The sequence below is a fragment of the Rhinoraja longicauda genome, chromosome 7 (assembly GCF_053455715.1).
Source record: "Rhinoraja longicauda isolate Sanriku21f chromosome 7, sRhiLon1.1, whole genome shotgun sequence".
NCBI classification, from domain to species: Eukaryota; Metazoa; Chordata; class Chondrichthyes; order Rajiformes; family Arhynchobatidae; genus Rhinoraja; species Rhinoraja longicauda.
The window spans coordinates 74,183,724-74,199,269 of record NC_135959.1 but is presented as its reverse complement, the minus strand read 5'-3'; the positions used below and the strand labels follow the sequence as shown (position 1 = coordinate 74,199,269).

At 41.9% G+C, this 15,546-nt stretch overlaps 1 protein-coding gene across 2 annotated transcripts in view; it reads right to left on the bottom strand.

Moving 5' to 3' along the window:
- Positions 1-15,546, bottom strand: part of LOC144595392 (microcephalin-like) — a 72,888-nt gene that overhangs the window by 38,462 nt on the left and 18,880 nt on the right. For both annotated transcript variants that reach the window (XM_078402894.1, XM_078402893.1), the window contains exons 8-11: positions 15,403-15,501; positions 10,607-11,929; positions 6,119-6,219; positions 2,968-3,005 (exon numbers count right to left, since the gene is read on the bottom strand). In XM_078402894.1, coding sequence (XP_078259020.1) covers positions 2,968-3,005; positions 6,119-6,219; positions 10,607-11,929; positions 15,403-15,501 — 1,561 coding nt within the window. The remainder of the gene's footprint in view (positions 1-2,967; positions 3,006-6,118; positions 6,220-10,606; positions 11,930-15,402; positions 15,502-15,546) is intronic.

Sequence of the window (15,546 nt, the reverse complement as noted above, 5' to 3'; positions counted from 1 at the left end):
GTGTGACAGCCACAACTGTAAATTTGCAACGGGAAATTGTTTCTGCCCACCTCCCTTCAAACTCTAGGAAAAAAAACTGCAGATGCTGCTTTAAATCGAAGGTGGACACAAAATGCTGGAGTAACTCAGCGGGTCAGGCAGCATCTTGGGAGAGAAGGAATGGGTGACATTTCGGGTTGAGACCCTTCTTCAGAAGTCTGGAAAATAAGCAAATTCAGTAGTTTTGTACAAATTAACCAGAAATACACCAAGTTAATAGTTTTGAAAGCAGTATTTTCTTACCTCGAAGATGCAAAACTGGAAAATACGGATGAAACGCAGGTCTGTATACATGCAGCAGCTCAGCCGGCGAGAATATCTAGCACGAGTGACCTATAACCTGGGCATGCGCAGTCAAGATACCAAACTCGCTTATTTGTACAAAATATAGATAAAGCAAAAAGGCCAATATTAAACTGTGGAAATAGGTTCCCCTTCCAAGTAAAGTTGTCTTGAATGTTTCATTTTATGAGACAGGAGTGTCATACAAAACACGTGCAGACATATTCTGTGTGACTTGTTCCCTTGACATCATAACGTTCAATGCTGTTAACAGGGAAGTTGTGTCACAAAGTTAATTGCTATCAATGAACAAAATTTGGTTGCTGTTTGCAAATTCAAACCTACACATCACAAAAAAAGTGCCTTTTTAGTGTATTTTGGTGAATTTGAAATGTCTGAAGTGTGCAGCACATTAATTTATTGATAGTAACAAATTTCTAAAGCACGATCATGGAATATCAAAGACATTCAGCATGCAGATCACAGTTGCTCTTTTTCACAAATAATTAGACATTGAAGCCAGATATTATTAACATATTCCCACTATCTTTCTTGAGACTAAACTGGCATTTGGGAACAACTCTGAAGAGAACAATGCAGAATATAGAAACAGATATAAAAAACAAAGAAATGCTGATGCTGTTTTATACCAAAGATAGATGAAGAAGGGTCCTGACCCGAAGTGTCACCTATCCTTATTATCCAGAGATGTTGCCTGACTCACTGAGTTACTCCAGTAGTTTGTGTCTTTCTTTAATAGAGAAACCGATCTGTGCGAGGCACTTTGTTCAAATTGCTCACGGCAACAAGATACTGTCTGGTGGGCTGGCCTGGAAAGTTAGATCGCATGGGATTCAGGGTGAACAAACCAACAGATACAAAGTTAGCTTGAAGAGACATTGGGTAGTTTTAGAGGGTTGTTTTTCAGAGCGGAGGCCTGCAAAAAGTGGGGTCGATGCTGTATGCACTGTTGTTTGCTAAATATATTAACCAAGCTTTTTTTATTCCAACTTTAAGCTGGAGAGAGTACAGAGAATATATACAAGGACGTGGCCAGGACTTGATGGCCTGAGGTATAGGGAGAGGATGGGCAGGCTCGTACTTTATTCCTTGGAATGCAGGAGGCTGAGAGGTGATCTTATAGAGGTGTATAAGATCGAAAGGAATAGATAGGGCGAATAGAGAGTCTATTACCCAGAGGGGGGAAATCAAGAACCAGAGGACATTGGATTAAGGTGAGGGTGGGAAGATTTAATTGGAACGTGACGGGCAATTTTTTCACACAATTGTCTGTGGGTGCAAGGAATGAGCTGCCAGAGCAGGTACCCTAAAACAGCATTAAAAAAAAAATGTATAGGTACACTGATGGGAAAGGTTTTGAGGGATATGGACCACCTGTGGCAGGTGGGACTATCGTGCTGTCGGACTGACTATGACAATTTGGATGAAAACATAGGTGGCATGATTAGTAAGTGTAATGGCAACTTCCAGACTTTTCCAGTAAACTCTTTTCTAATTGCCATTACTACACAGGGAGTCGGAATGAACCTACGCAAACCCTAACAGAACAGATCTTCCAGTCGTTTTACCAGTTGTTTATTGAAGTAGTTGTACAAACAAGGAGATGAACACAGCAGGCTGTACCTATTTTGCATACGAGTCATAGCTGGCTGCTCTAACCCTGGTCTGCTTTCAGGTCTCCCGGTCTTTCCCAGGTCTGTTCCCCCGTCTGCTCACGGGTCTGGTGAAAACTGTATACTCTCCCTCTCTGTGTCTGACCACTCCCAGTCCCTATGCCTATATATATATATATATATTTATATATATATATAGCACCCTGTACGTCTAACAACTACCCCCACCTGTCCAAAATAATACGGCAAGATATATCAAGACAAAATAATATAATATGCTAACAGTAGCTAGTCGAAACATAAATGGCTCCTACAGTAAGTTTGCAGATGATACTAAATATTGGTGGTATTTGAGTGTGAAAAGGTTGCACCTCAGGACCCTCTGAAATCTTTCATGGTGCAAATATAGACTGCACTTACAGCGCCAGAGACGCGGGTTCAATCCTGATTGTGGGTGCTGTCAGTACGGAGTTTGTATGTTCTCCCTGTGATCGCATGGGTTTTCTCCAGGTGCTCCAGTTTCCTCTCACATCCCAAAGATGTGCAGGTTTGTAAGTTAATTGGCTTCGGTAAATTGTCCATAGTGTGTAGGATAGAACTAGGGAACAGTTGATTGTTGGTCAGAGAGGAATCGGTGGGCTGAAGAGCCTGTGTTGAAACTGAATCTCTAAACATATCTCCTTTAAACTTTGGCCCTCTCAAAAAGCTAGGCCCTCTGATCTTTGACATCTCCACCATGGAAAAAAGGGACTGAATGCCTACCATATCTATATCTCTAGAATTTTATATACTTCTATCAGGTCTTCCTTCAGCCTCAGAGGCTCCAGAGAAAACAATCATAGTTTGTTCTCCATCCCCTTATAGCTAATACCCTTAATCAAGGCAGCATTCTGGTTCCTCTGGATCCTCTCCAAAGCCTCCACATTCTTCCAGTAATGGGGCAACCTGAACTGCACACAATAAATTGCACAGAATATTACTTTTGAATATAACAATTTAAATTCAAACTTACTCAGAAGGCATGCTTGTCATGACAAGAGTTCTTGGTGGCTAAGAAAAAAACACAATTATCAATCAGAAATAGAAGTGCTGATTATGGTCAAAGTTTGATAATAACTTTCATACAATAAAAGTTATTAACGTATCATGAATGAATGTATGAAAAAGTTTCGTATGTGGCTGGGCCACTCAAGGACATTCACAGACTTGTCACAAAGCCACTCCTGCGTTGTCTTGGCTGTGTGCTTAGGGTCGTTGTCCTGTTGGAAAGTAAACCTCCGCCCCAGTCTAGACTAGTCTCCCAGTTCCTGCCACTAAAAAACATCCCCACAGCATGCTACTGCCACCACCGTGCTTCACCGTAGGTATGGTATTGGCCAGGTGATGAGCGGTGCCTGGTTTCAGAAGTGACGCTTGGCATTCAGGCAAAAGAGTTCAATCTTGGTTTCATCATTCCAGAGAATCTTGTTTCTCATGGTCTGAGAGTCCTTTAGGTGCCTTTTGGCAAACTCCAAGCGGGTTGTCATGTGCCTTTTACTGAGGAGTGGCTTCCATCTGGCCACTCTACCATAAAGGCCTGATTGGTGGAGTGCTGCAGATATAGTTGTCCTTCTGGAAGGTTCTCCCATCTTCACAGAGGAACTCTAGAGCTCTGTCAGAATGACCATCGGGTTCTTGGTCACCTCCCTGACCAAGGCCCTTCTCCCCCTCAGTTTGCTCAGTTTGGCTGGGCGGCGGCCACCTCTATGCAGAGTCCTGGTGATTCCAAAGTTCTTCCATTTAAGAATGACACAATCCTGTCCCGGAGGTCTACCAACAATTCCTTCGTATTTCATGGCTTGGTTTTTGCTCTGACATACACTGTCAACTGTGGGACCTGAAATAGACATGGTCTTTCCAAATCATGTCCAAATCAATTTAATTTACCACTGGTGGACTCCAATCAAGTTGTAGAAACATCTCAAGGATAATCAATGGAAACAGGATGAACTCAATTTTCATAGCAAAGGGTCAGAATACTTATGTAAATGTGATATTTCAGTTATTTCTTTTTAATTACTTTGCAAAAAATATCTAAACCCATGTTTTCGCTTCTTCATTCTGGGGCATTGTGTGTAGATTGATGATTAAAAAAAAGAATTTAATCCATTTTAAAATAAGGCTGTAATGTAACAAAATGTGGAAAAAGTGAAGGGGTCTGAAAACTTTCTGAATGCACTGTGAACCAGAATCTGCAGTTTATTTATATTACATTTTTATTATAAATTGCAGCAGGTTTCAAGTCTTAACCCTCTCATATCTGACATTATTCCACCAAAATCATCTTCATGGCTTGCTCAATATTTGCGTGGACAAAAATACAGGTGCATTGATGAGGAAGTTTGGGAAGTTTGTAGGCAACATAAAAATTGGTGAAATTGAGGATAGTGAGGAAGGTTGTCAAATGATACAGGCAGGAACTAGACCAATAGGATACATGGGTGGCAAAATGGCGCAACAGTAGAACCGCTGCTTCACGGTGCCAGAGACCCACGTTCGATCCTGGCTAAGGTGTGGTCTGTACGGAGTTTGTACATTCTCCCTGTGACCACGTGGGTTTTCCTCAGGTGCTCCAGTAACCTCCCACAGTCCAAAGGCATACAGGTTTGTAGGTTAATTGGCTTCTGTAAATTGTCCCGAGTATGTAGGATAATGCTAGTGTAAGGGTGATCGCAGGACAGCGTGGACTCGATGGGCCGAAGAGGCTGTTTCCAAGCTATATCTCGAAAATCTAAATAGAAGATGGAGTTTTGCCTTGACAAATGTGAGGGTTGCACTTTGAGAGATCAAATGTAAGGGGAAAATATATAAGAAATGACTGGAACTTGAACAACATTAATGCACAGGAGGATCTTGGAGTGGAAGTCCATCACTCTCTGGAAGTGGCAATATATAGACAGGGAAACAAATAAGGGATACAGTATGTTTGCCTTCATCAGTCAGAGCATCACATACAAAAATTATTTTGTAGCTGTATAAAACTTTGGTTAGACCACGTTGGGAAATCTCCATGAGGCTGCGCCTCAGTGGCTGCCTCGTCACAGTCTGTCTCATCCTTTTCTTCTTTGAATGAATGAATATGTTTATTGCCCAAGTATGTACACATACAAGGAATGTGCCTTGGTGGTCCACTCGCAAGTAGCAACACGAACATACAGTAAATAATACGAATAAAGCATAAAACATTAAAACATTAAGAATACATTACAGTTAAAAATGTGAGTGAAATAAACCAGAGCAAAAAGAGACTGCAGACTTTTGGTTATTGAGTAGAGCTACTACTCGCGGAAAAAAGCTGTTTTTATATCTGGCTGTGGCTGCTTTGATTTTTGGGTATTAGGGAGATATGTTGCATGCTTAATTAACAAGTCAAACAATTCATCAGCCATTTAACGTGTCCAGGTAGCTGGGACTGTAAAATGGCACCTTTTGTATATGGACTCTTCTGTGGGCCGTTCTGTTCATACTGTACTAACTGGGTTGATTGTGCTTATGTACAGGGATAGTATTGCTGAGATGTCTGCAACAAATGTATTTCACTGTATCTGGTACATGTGACAAATCAAGAAACCATTGGAATAACACTCCTGGTTTTTATCAATTTAGGGACAATGAGATGACCTCCCAAATTCCAATGCATGAGCCATCATCTTAAATTACCTTGATCCCAAATAGTTTCTACTTGTTCCCATTCCTCCCACCACCCCAACGTCTCACACCACCGCCCCCCCTCCCCCCCCAACGAATGAATTGACCAAAAGGTTGCGCCCTTGTTTGACGAATCAAGTTTGCATTCAGTTCACTATTATGCATACCTCGAAAAATTAGGATATTTTAAGGTAAACCTGAAGAAGGGTATACAAGGACACAGAGTGCTTCAGTAACTCAGCGGGTCAGGCAGCATCTCCAAAGATGAAGGGTGCACTCATCTAACGATTCAATAAAGATTAGGGCAAGACATCATTTGCTTATTGGGGGGATTCGTGACCATCAGAAGGTATTCTATGCTGCAGAAAACTAGGTCTTCTCCACTGAAAATCAAAACTCAACTGAAAAATGCTTGTGACATAATCTAAGCTCAAAGAACCACATGTGTGTAATAGTCATTAACAAGTTGCACTTACCTTCACATTCTTCCTTATGCAATTATTGGTTGTATTTGCTCCTTCAATTGAATTGTTTTTCTCTTCATGGAAACAATTCATCCTCAATCTTGAGGGACTGCCTTGGAAGAAGAAAAAGTTTTTTATTACAACCTGGTTAAACAGTGATTTCAAGCTGGTTGAAATTTGCACTAGGCCAAAATTGATTTTTTTTAAAATGATAATATTTTAAAAAATTCAAAAATAACAGTAATCCTCTCGTGTAGCAATGGGAATGAAACTGTTAAAGTTTGGAGATGCAGCCCTGGTCAAATCTCCATTGGAGAGAAGATGAATTAAGATTCACTGTAGGTCCAGAAGTCTACATGGGGAGGTATCTTGCTACACGTCATTGATAGAAGAGACCAACAATGCCTTGAATACTGCACAGCTTAGAGAAAAGGATCATGCAGCATTCCCAGAGAATACAGATAGGTGACTTTTTGAGCCGAGACCCTTCTTCAGACTGGGAACATGGATAGGTGATATTTCGTGTCGGAACACTCCTTCAAACTGGAATCTGAAGGGCTCCAACCTGAAACGTCACCTATCCATCTTCTCTGACCCATTGAGTTACTCCAGCACTGTCTTTTTTTGTAAACCGGCAATGTATTTGTGTGCAGCGGGAGGAGACCAAAGCACTGGAAGAAACCCAAATGGTCACAGGGAGAAGATGCAAACTGAACACATACACAAATCACTGGATGTCAGGATCAAATCCCCATGCTGGGGTTGAGGCAGGTGCTTAACCTACAGTTCCATTTACAGAAACATTCCACCATCAGTTCATCTCTTTGGCAGTCTCGGTCCATTTGATTGCTTTGGGGCCAAGGCGAGGTAGAGGATGGAAACAATGCAACAATAAGATGGAGAGATAGCAACAAAAGCAGATGGGGAGTGAAAAAAGAGCCATAGAGGTACAGAAAAAGAGAGAAAATGGTGAAAACAGGAGAGTGCGAAATAAATTAAATTGGCACAATACAGGTTAAAGGCAGGTACAAAGAAGGGAAAATGAGAGTGAGAACAGGAGGTAGATGGGGAGTCAAAAGTCAGATAATCAGAGACAGGTTGGATGAGAAGTACCTAGGATGCAACGGTGGGGAACAGGAAAGCCAGCCATGTCATGGGAGATTTGGAAAGCCATTCCCAATGAATTAGAAATAATATATTGGAACCATGTTACACATCTGATCAGACAAATAGCTTCTGTGCGCTCTGAAAAATTATATATTCCAAAGACCATTATTTTTATGTCAAAACATGATGCTTGTTAGCATGAATTCCCTGCAGGGCTGACAATTGGTTGCAAAGTCAACATTTCATTCAAGATATGTAATGCAATCCCACCTAGTCATATAGGTCCTTCGGCCCAACTTGTCCATGTCGACCAAGATGCCCAATGCAAGCTAGTTCCGTTTGCTTGTGTTTGGAGCATATCCCTCTTAATCTTCCCTTTCCATGTGCCTGTCCACTTGTATTATCTTGCCAGATTTCAGGTTTTTGAATGGGAGAATTTACCAAAGTAAATTTAATTATGTGTTTCCAAATTTTGTACATCTTTTTTAAACTGAATAGTCCAACTCGCCATTTGTGGCATCATTGTATTAAGTTGCTGTGAAGAAATATATTTTATTTCCTATTAAGATTTAATAGGAATCTGAGGGGTAACTTTTTCACACAAAGGGTGGTGGGCGTATGGAACAAGCTGCCAGAGGAGGTAGTAGAGGCAGGGACTATCCCAACATTTAAGAAACAGTTGGACAGGTATGGAGGGAGATGGACCAAATGTGGGCCAGTGGGACTAGTGTAGCTGGGACATGTTGACTGGTGTGGGCAAGCTGGGCTGAAGGGCCTGTTTCCACGCTGTATCACTCTATGACTATAAAAGTAATAAAAATATGATGTACCCCATGACAAAAAAAACTGTTAAAATCATGCTTTTTTTTGGTTGTTTGTACATTCACTTTGATTCAAAATTCACTTTCAAATTTCACATTGTGGGAGCTGTTTTGTTGCGACAGCAGAGAGCAATTGTTCCCATATCAAAAGTTATCAATCTGACTAATTTATATTGGATATATTCTTCCCACGTTTATGAAATTTTAAAAACATTAAAACATTCCCCCTCGCAAACTCTAAAAATTGAGTCTCTACTTCCTGTGCAAGGCGTGAAGGAAGGATGTAGAAGAAAGCCGATGATGTGGATGGAAGCACCCAAGAGGAAGAACAAGGGGCAATAAATGCTTAAGATACACAAAATACTGGAGTAACTCAGTGGGTCAGGCGGAGCTGCTGCCTGTCCCGCTGAGTTACTCCAGCTTTTTGTGTCAATCTTTGCTGTAAACCAGCATCTGCAGTTCCTTCCTACATGGCAAATTATGCTTGACAGATATGGGTGAAGGATACAATTGAAATTTATTGCTATTACATCACAATAATGAGCAAATATAAACCAAAACTTTTGTTGCCATGACAACATTTAATAACACTTTTAAAAAAAGAATTCAAACTGGCATGAAAGTTTTAACAAATACTAATAGTCACACCCGAACCCACATTTCAAATTTGAAAGCACTGTATTTTGGTGTCTCTGACGAAGAATGAAAGTGTTGAACCATAGAGGTGATGATGCACCCAAATGCTTCACAGAGACCTCTGCTGGAAGGTGCTTAGCTTAGCACCAGGCCAAGTGGTTTACATTTCACTGGGCTGGCCTTTCAAGAAAAGCTACATTTTACCCGAGTAACTCAGCAGGTCAGGCAGCAACCCTGGAGAACATGGATAGGTCGCATTCTACAGAGATGCTGCCTGACTCTGCTGGGTACTCCAGAACTTTGTGTTATTTTTTGTAAACCATCATTTGCAGTTCCTTTTTGTTTTTCACTAAATTTAACTTTTTTTTGTCAAATTCATGCAATGATGTACCCCATGACAAAAAAAACTGTTAAAATCATGCTTTTTAACAGGCTGATCTATCCTTAATTACTCCTGTGCTGATTAGCTTGCTTGACCTTTTCAGTTAAATATCAAATGCAATGGTAGATCTGGAGTGAAAACAGGCTAGATGGAACAAGTTTAGCAAATCTTATGTGAACACAAGGAACTGCAGATGCTGGTTTACCCCCAAATTTAATTCTCTGAAGGACATTAGCGAACGAGAATGTTTTTTACAACTTAACAGTAGCATCTTTACTGCTGCCAGTTTTTAAAAATTCTAGCTTATTCATTTACTTGGCATTCAGTTTTGTCAAATGCCGCAATGGAATTTAAAAATTTGTCTCCAGAACAATGATTCAGAATAGCAGTCAAGTTAATCACATTGTTAGCATATAGTGTTGTGGAATCCCTGAACAGAATTAAGCAATGTCATCAAAAGAGCAGTGAAAAAGTCAAGAGTTCTCAACAAAAAAAAGGTGAAAACAATTATGGTTGATGTACAAACAGAGGAAATTTCAATACTGCCACCCACCCCTAAGTATGTCTGACTAAATACGCTATCAAGCTTATCAAGGGGTTATGGGGAGAAGGCAGAAAAATGGGGTTAAGAGGGAAAGATATATCAGCCATGATTGAATGGCAGAGTAGATTTGATGGACCAGATGGCCTAAATCTGCCCCCATAACTTATAAACATGCCAAGCTCTGTAGAGTTGCACCAGAGCATCTTGAGCTAATTTTTAATCGTTTTCTTCATCTGAAAGAAATTTTCAATTTTGAATACCTTTTGAGAATTCCTCAAATCATTTCACTGCAAAAGACATATGTAAATATAAAACACTTAAAATACTGAATTGCAACTCTTTTTATTTTGGTCCTAGAATTTTTAAAGGCCACATACTGGAACTTTTCTAGCCCTAGATATTGTGTAGCAAAAAAAAGGTACTGGAAGAACTCAGCATCTGTGGAGAAAAGTGGACAGATGACATTTTGTGTCAGGGCCCTTCACCTGGACTTAGAGAGTAGAGGGGAGGTGGCTAGTATGGTGGTGATGAGGGGAGTGGGGCAAGTACGAGTAAGTGAAAGGTGGATTCAGCGAGGAGGGAATTGACTCAGATAACACACAGTCAGATAAGTGCGAGGAGGGTGGAAGTAGCGACCGAGGCTGGAGTAGAAGAGTGGAGCCACCTAATTGCTTACCAGCTCTTGCTCCACTCCTCATCCTCACCTCTTTACACTGGCCATTCCCCGGCTAATTTCTCAGTCCATGAAAAGGGCCCTGACCCAAATAGTCATCTGCTCATTCCTCTCCACGCTGAGTTAGTCCAGCAGTTTTTATTTGCTTCAGATTCTAGTATTATATAAAAATACTCTCTCTACCTCCTCCCCGCCCCCCCCACCAGGTACCCTTATGATGAGACTGACATCGTCCATTTGAAATAATCACCCCCACTTGGTTAACAGATTTAACCCGTAATGGGATAAAGAATCATCTTTATTACTTTAAGAAGTAGAATCAAACCTGATCACATACTTTGGTTGGGCCCACTCTGAGGGTTGCCATCCAAGTCACTGTCAACACTTTGCAATTTTAAGATGCCCGTGGCCAAATTGTCCTCTTGATGGCACTGCACTTCTTTCTCGTTCTCTTTCTCATTCGATTCATCGCAGGGCAGCAACGAAATCACAGAAAAGGCTTGTGTTTCATGGCGTAACATTGATGGTTTAAAATCACTGTTGTGTTTAGGAAGCAAATCCATCCTTTTCTTCTCATGATGTTGGCCTGGCTCTTTTCTTTCAGGCAAGTCGTTTGGCAGTACCCCCAATTCATCAAGAAAGTATTGAAATAGTTCTTTTATGTGAGATTTCTTTTTCATTTGAGCTTTAGCGGCATCTGGCTGAAGAGAAACATTTTCACCAGTCAGTGCAGCTGCATTCACATGTTGGCCATAAAAACCAGCACCAGGTTGCTCTTCAACACTGACATTTGTCGCACTTCTTGCCTTTTTAGTTCTATCCGCAGAAGTTTGTGGATCCATTTCTTGCAATTTTCTCTTCTGCTTACCACTCCCAAAAATATTGGGAGGACTCGGCGATTTCGGTGGAAGCATGCCCAATGTACATCTTGGATTGTTTTTGCCATTCAGGTTAACTGGAGAAAAGAAGTCCTCGTACGCCAGCAGGTCCTCTTTGATGGGGCACGCGTCATTTTCGTCAGAGCAGTCGCACGCTTCCAATGGGTCATTTCTCGGTGATTTAAAACAAGTAAAATCGTCCTTCCATAACTTTCTATTTTTCTTTAAGCTCAACTGATTCTTAGTTCCTGTAGAAAGATTTGATATCGGACGTGAAGCATAATTTTTGTAACATTCATTCGAGGGAAAATTGGTTTGCGTGAGATTTTGATCGTCTTCAGAGGCTGCTGACTTTACTGCGAGAGGTAACTGTACGATCTTGTGGCTTTGTGCATTACGAAGCCTTAGGTCTGCTGCTGCACTGTTCAATGCTTCCACACTTCCCTCAGAATAACTTTGGATCGCTTTCTTACTGCACGAGCTGACTGACGCTTCAACACAATGGAGTACAGCTTTGGCACTCTGCCTCTTCGGAAGTGGAGATTTCATTTTAGAAATAGACTTCCTCACCCGTCGCAGTAAGGTTTTGCCGCTTTCAACCTGTGGTGATTTCACCAAATGCATTCCGCGTGTAAAAATCTCTTGGCTGGAATGGTGACCTGTTTGCCCTTCCGGAGCTTCTGCTGAAAGTGGAGCCTTGTTTTCGTGGGCATATTTGCCCGAGGTTTTATTTAAAGATGCACCTCCAGAAGATGCACCTCCTGAATCAATTTCGTACTGGTCTGTAACAAATAATTTAATTCTTACATGCACTATAAAGTAAGCCGTAAAAATGCAATAGGATTTGTAAAATGGAAACCAATGACACTAACAAAATGATAGTTAACACCAAGGAAATCAAGCAAAATAGAACTAATGGAATATAGGGTGGTGTGGTTTGTTATTCATCTAGTGAACCACCACCATAAACAGTTTTGAACACAGGACATACCACAGTGCCGCACAAGAACAGGCTCTTTGGTCCACAATGTCTGTGTCGAACATGCCAAGTTAAACTAATCGCCTCTGCCTGCATGTGATCCATTTTCCTCCATTCCCTGCAAATCCATGCGATAATCTCAAAGCCTCTTAAATGCCATTAGCGTATCTGTCTCAAACACCATCCCTGACAGTGCAAAATTTGCCCCATACATCTCCATTAAACTTTGCCCCTCTCACCTTACAGCTATGTCCTCTAGTCCAGAAAAGTTCAACCCTAGAAAAAAGGTACCGACTGTCTACCCTACCTATGCCTCCCATAATATTATCTGGTCCTATCAGGTCTGCCCTCAGCATCTGACATTCCCGTGAAAACAATTGAAGTCAGACTTCCAGACTCCTATACTCAATGCCCTGACCGATTAAGGCAAACATACCATATGCCTTTTTTATCACTGTCTGCTATTTGCTACACCCACTTGTGCTCGACTTGTTCCTCTCTTATAGTACCACACGTATTTGACTGAATTTTAAAATGTCGCCCATCATGTCGACAATGCATTCAACCTGACTTTAATCTCCTGGAGATAGACACAAAGTGCTGGAGATGCTGGTCAGGGGAGGAACTGGAGGTAAGAAAAGGCCAGCACAAAGCAGGGCAAGCAACAGATGGCCAAGGAAGGGTGGAGCCCATAATGGCCCTTTGATGGCTGGGGATGAGGTGATAACGAGTCCAGAGATGCTGCCTGGCTGAGTTACTCCAGCAATTTGTGTCTATCTTCAGTATAAACAAGCATCTGTAGTTCCTGTCTACCAACCAGTCAAATTCTTTACTCTTTGTAAAGGTGGATTGAAAATCATGCCCTTGAACACATTCAAATCATTTACAATACAGGTCCACCACTGGCTTCCTTTCTCAGCATCTTTGGTTCCAGAGCTTTTCTGGAGGTCACAGCCTCCGAGACAAATACAACGGTACCAGAACAGTCTGCCTAGGCAGCTGAGATATTGGCCCACAAAGTCGGCCATGGAAGTCAGCTGTGGAAACTGATCTGCCGGCTCCTGCCGAGCAGGAGTTCCACAGCCAGTCACATGGAGCAAATTCAACCCGCCGATCAGCTGTCGAAGTCCCGATGGGATCGAGATCGGCAGCCTCACCCGGCCCACGCCCCACATCCCCTGGAGAGGGATTTCAATTTTAGGTCATACGTGGCTGATCGATCTCTCCCTCCGAACTCCATTCTCCTGCCTTCTCCCCATAACCTCTGACACCTGTACTAATCAAGAATCTATCTATGCCGTAAGAATATCCACTACCTTGGCCTCCAGTCTACTGTGGCAAAGAATTCCACAGATTCACCATCCTCTGACTTAAGAAATTTCTTGTCGTCTCCTTCCTAAAAGAACGTCCTTTAATTCTGAGGCTATGACCTCTCGTCCTAGACTCTCCCACTATTGGAAAAATCCTCTCCACATCCACTCTATCCAAGCCTTTCACTATTCTGTAAGTTTCAATGAGGTCCCCCCTCATTCTTCTAAACTTCAGCGAGTACAGGCCCAGTGCCGACAAACGCTCATCATAGATTTACTTACTCATTCCTGTCAGGATTAAAGGAGGTGCCGGACCATCAGTTACCGAAAAATTGGTAGTGGACATGTACAAGAATTTACAGTAATCGAGTGAAGAGAAATGAATCATATTTCATCTAAATACCACAAAATCCTACATTGTAAATTATTTGAATGTGTCAGTACCAAGGGCATGGTTTTCAAACTGCCAGATTTGAGTGAACTACGATTAATTTCTCTTCACCCAATGATGCAATTCTACAAATCTTCAAATATCAGTTCTTCTCTAGCTCTGAAGCTAGTTGGAACAAGATTTAAAAAACCTGCACCGCTCTGCGTCACGAGGAGTCCCAAGTCCATAGGTATGCCCGTCTTCTCAAGGGAAGTTGCAGGAAAGGAATCAGCAAGAAGATTCAATGTAGGTAGGGAACAAACAGGTGTTAAGATTGGTTGCCCTCAAAAGGAGGATCGTCAACCATTTGGATAGGATGCACCCAAGGTGCCAGCGTTCATATGGAAAGACACTATTGTCTCCAAATATGTAGTAATCCTCTTCAGATGGCGAAGATTGCCCCAAAGAATGCAGTACAGCTTCAGCCTCACAGCACGAGAGACCTGGGTTCAATTCTGACCTCGGGTGCCATCTGTGCAGGGTTTGCACATTCTCAGTTTGACCGAGTGGGTTCCCTCCAGAAGCTGATTCCTCCTACATCCCAGAGACGTGGGGGTATCTAGGTTAATTGGCATCTGTGAATTGTCCCTACTGTGTAGGAAACTGCTAGTGTATAGGTCACCGCTGGTCGGCGCAGACTCATTGGCCGATGGACCCAAGTCCACACTGCATCTCTAAACTAAACTAAATTAAGAGCAACAGAGGGTAGGTAGCTCATCATCAGAGAGGGGAAGGTCACAGGTGAGGGTGAAGATACGGCAGGAGTTTTAAGATGTATAATCTTAAGGCCTGCAGCTCAGTGAGCAACACATCAAACCTTGGAAACAATAATCCCAAAATAAAATTAATTGGCGTTTAAAGAACTATTTCTTATCGAGTCCACATCACAAGATTAGAAACTGTTCCCCCAGAACTGAACACACATCTTGGCATCTACATACAATGGCGTCTTGCACTTCTTGTGCGTGGTGGTGAACAGATTGGTGGAAACAGGGCCGCGACATGAACGCTCTTTCCTTGACCATGTTTAAAGAACTACGATCTAATAACTAAATGAAATTTGTTACAGCACACAGTCAGGATCGAACCAAAGTCACTGGCGCTCTAATCAATGTTTCTATGGAGATTTATTTGTTACATGTGCAACTGCACAGTGAAATCCATTTTGCATATTTACACATGCAAGCGCCAAAACTACTGCTATTCCACTGTACCACTCCACATTTTCAACTGTGCGGAGAGAAAAAAGGTATGGGAGGGTCTCTCCTAGAGAATGGGAAGGCGGGGGTGCCCAGAGAACCAGCAAAAGGCCAAAATGGATCAAATGGTTCCCAGCCTTGCTACATCATTACAGTTCCATTTGCTACAATATCTTGTCTGCAGATCTCATAATTTCAACCTTTTTTTCCGATCAGTTCTACTAAAATTAAATACACTCCCTAACACAGGTACACGAGATGAACAATCTTTGGCATTTTTAATTAAAGGTCATGAAAATTCAAGAAGCTCAGGCTCTACATCTTTTACTCCACTTGCCTGCAAACAATGCCTTTGCTAATGCTGATGGAGATTCCCCAAGGTCCGGATGGCAAGGAGAGAGTTCAGAAGCCGATGTCAACCGAGACTTCTGAGAAGCTGAAAGACAAGAAACATGCATAATTATATCAGATCCAATGGTGG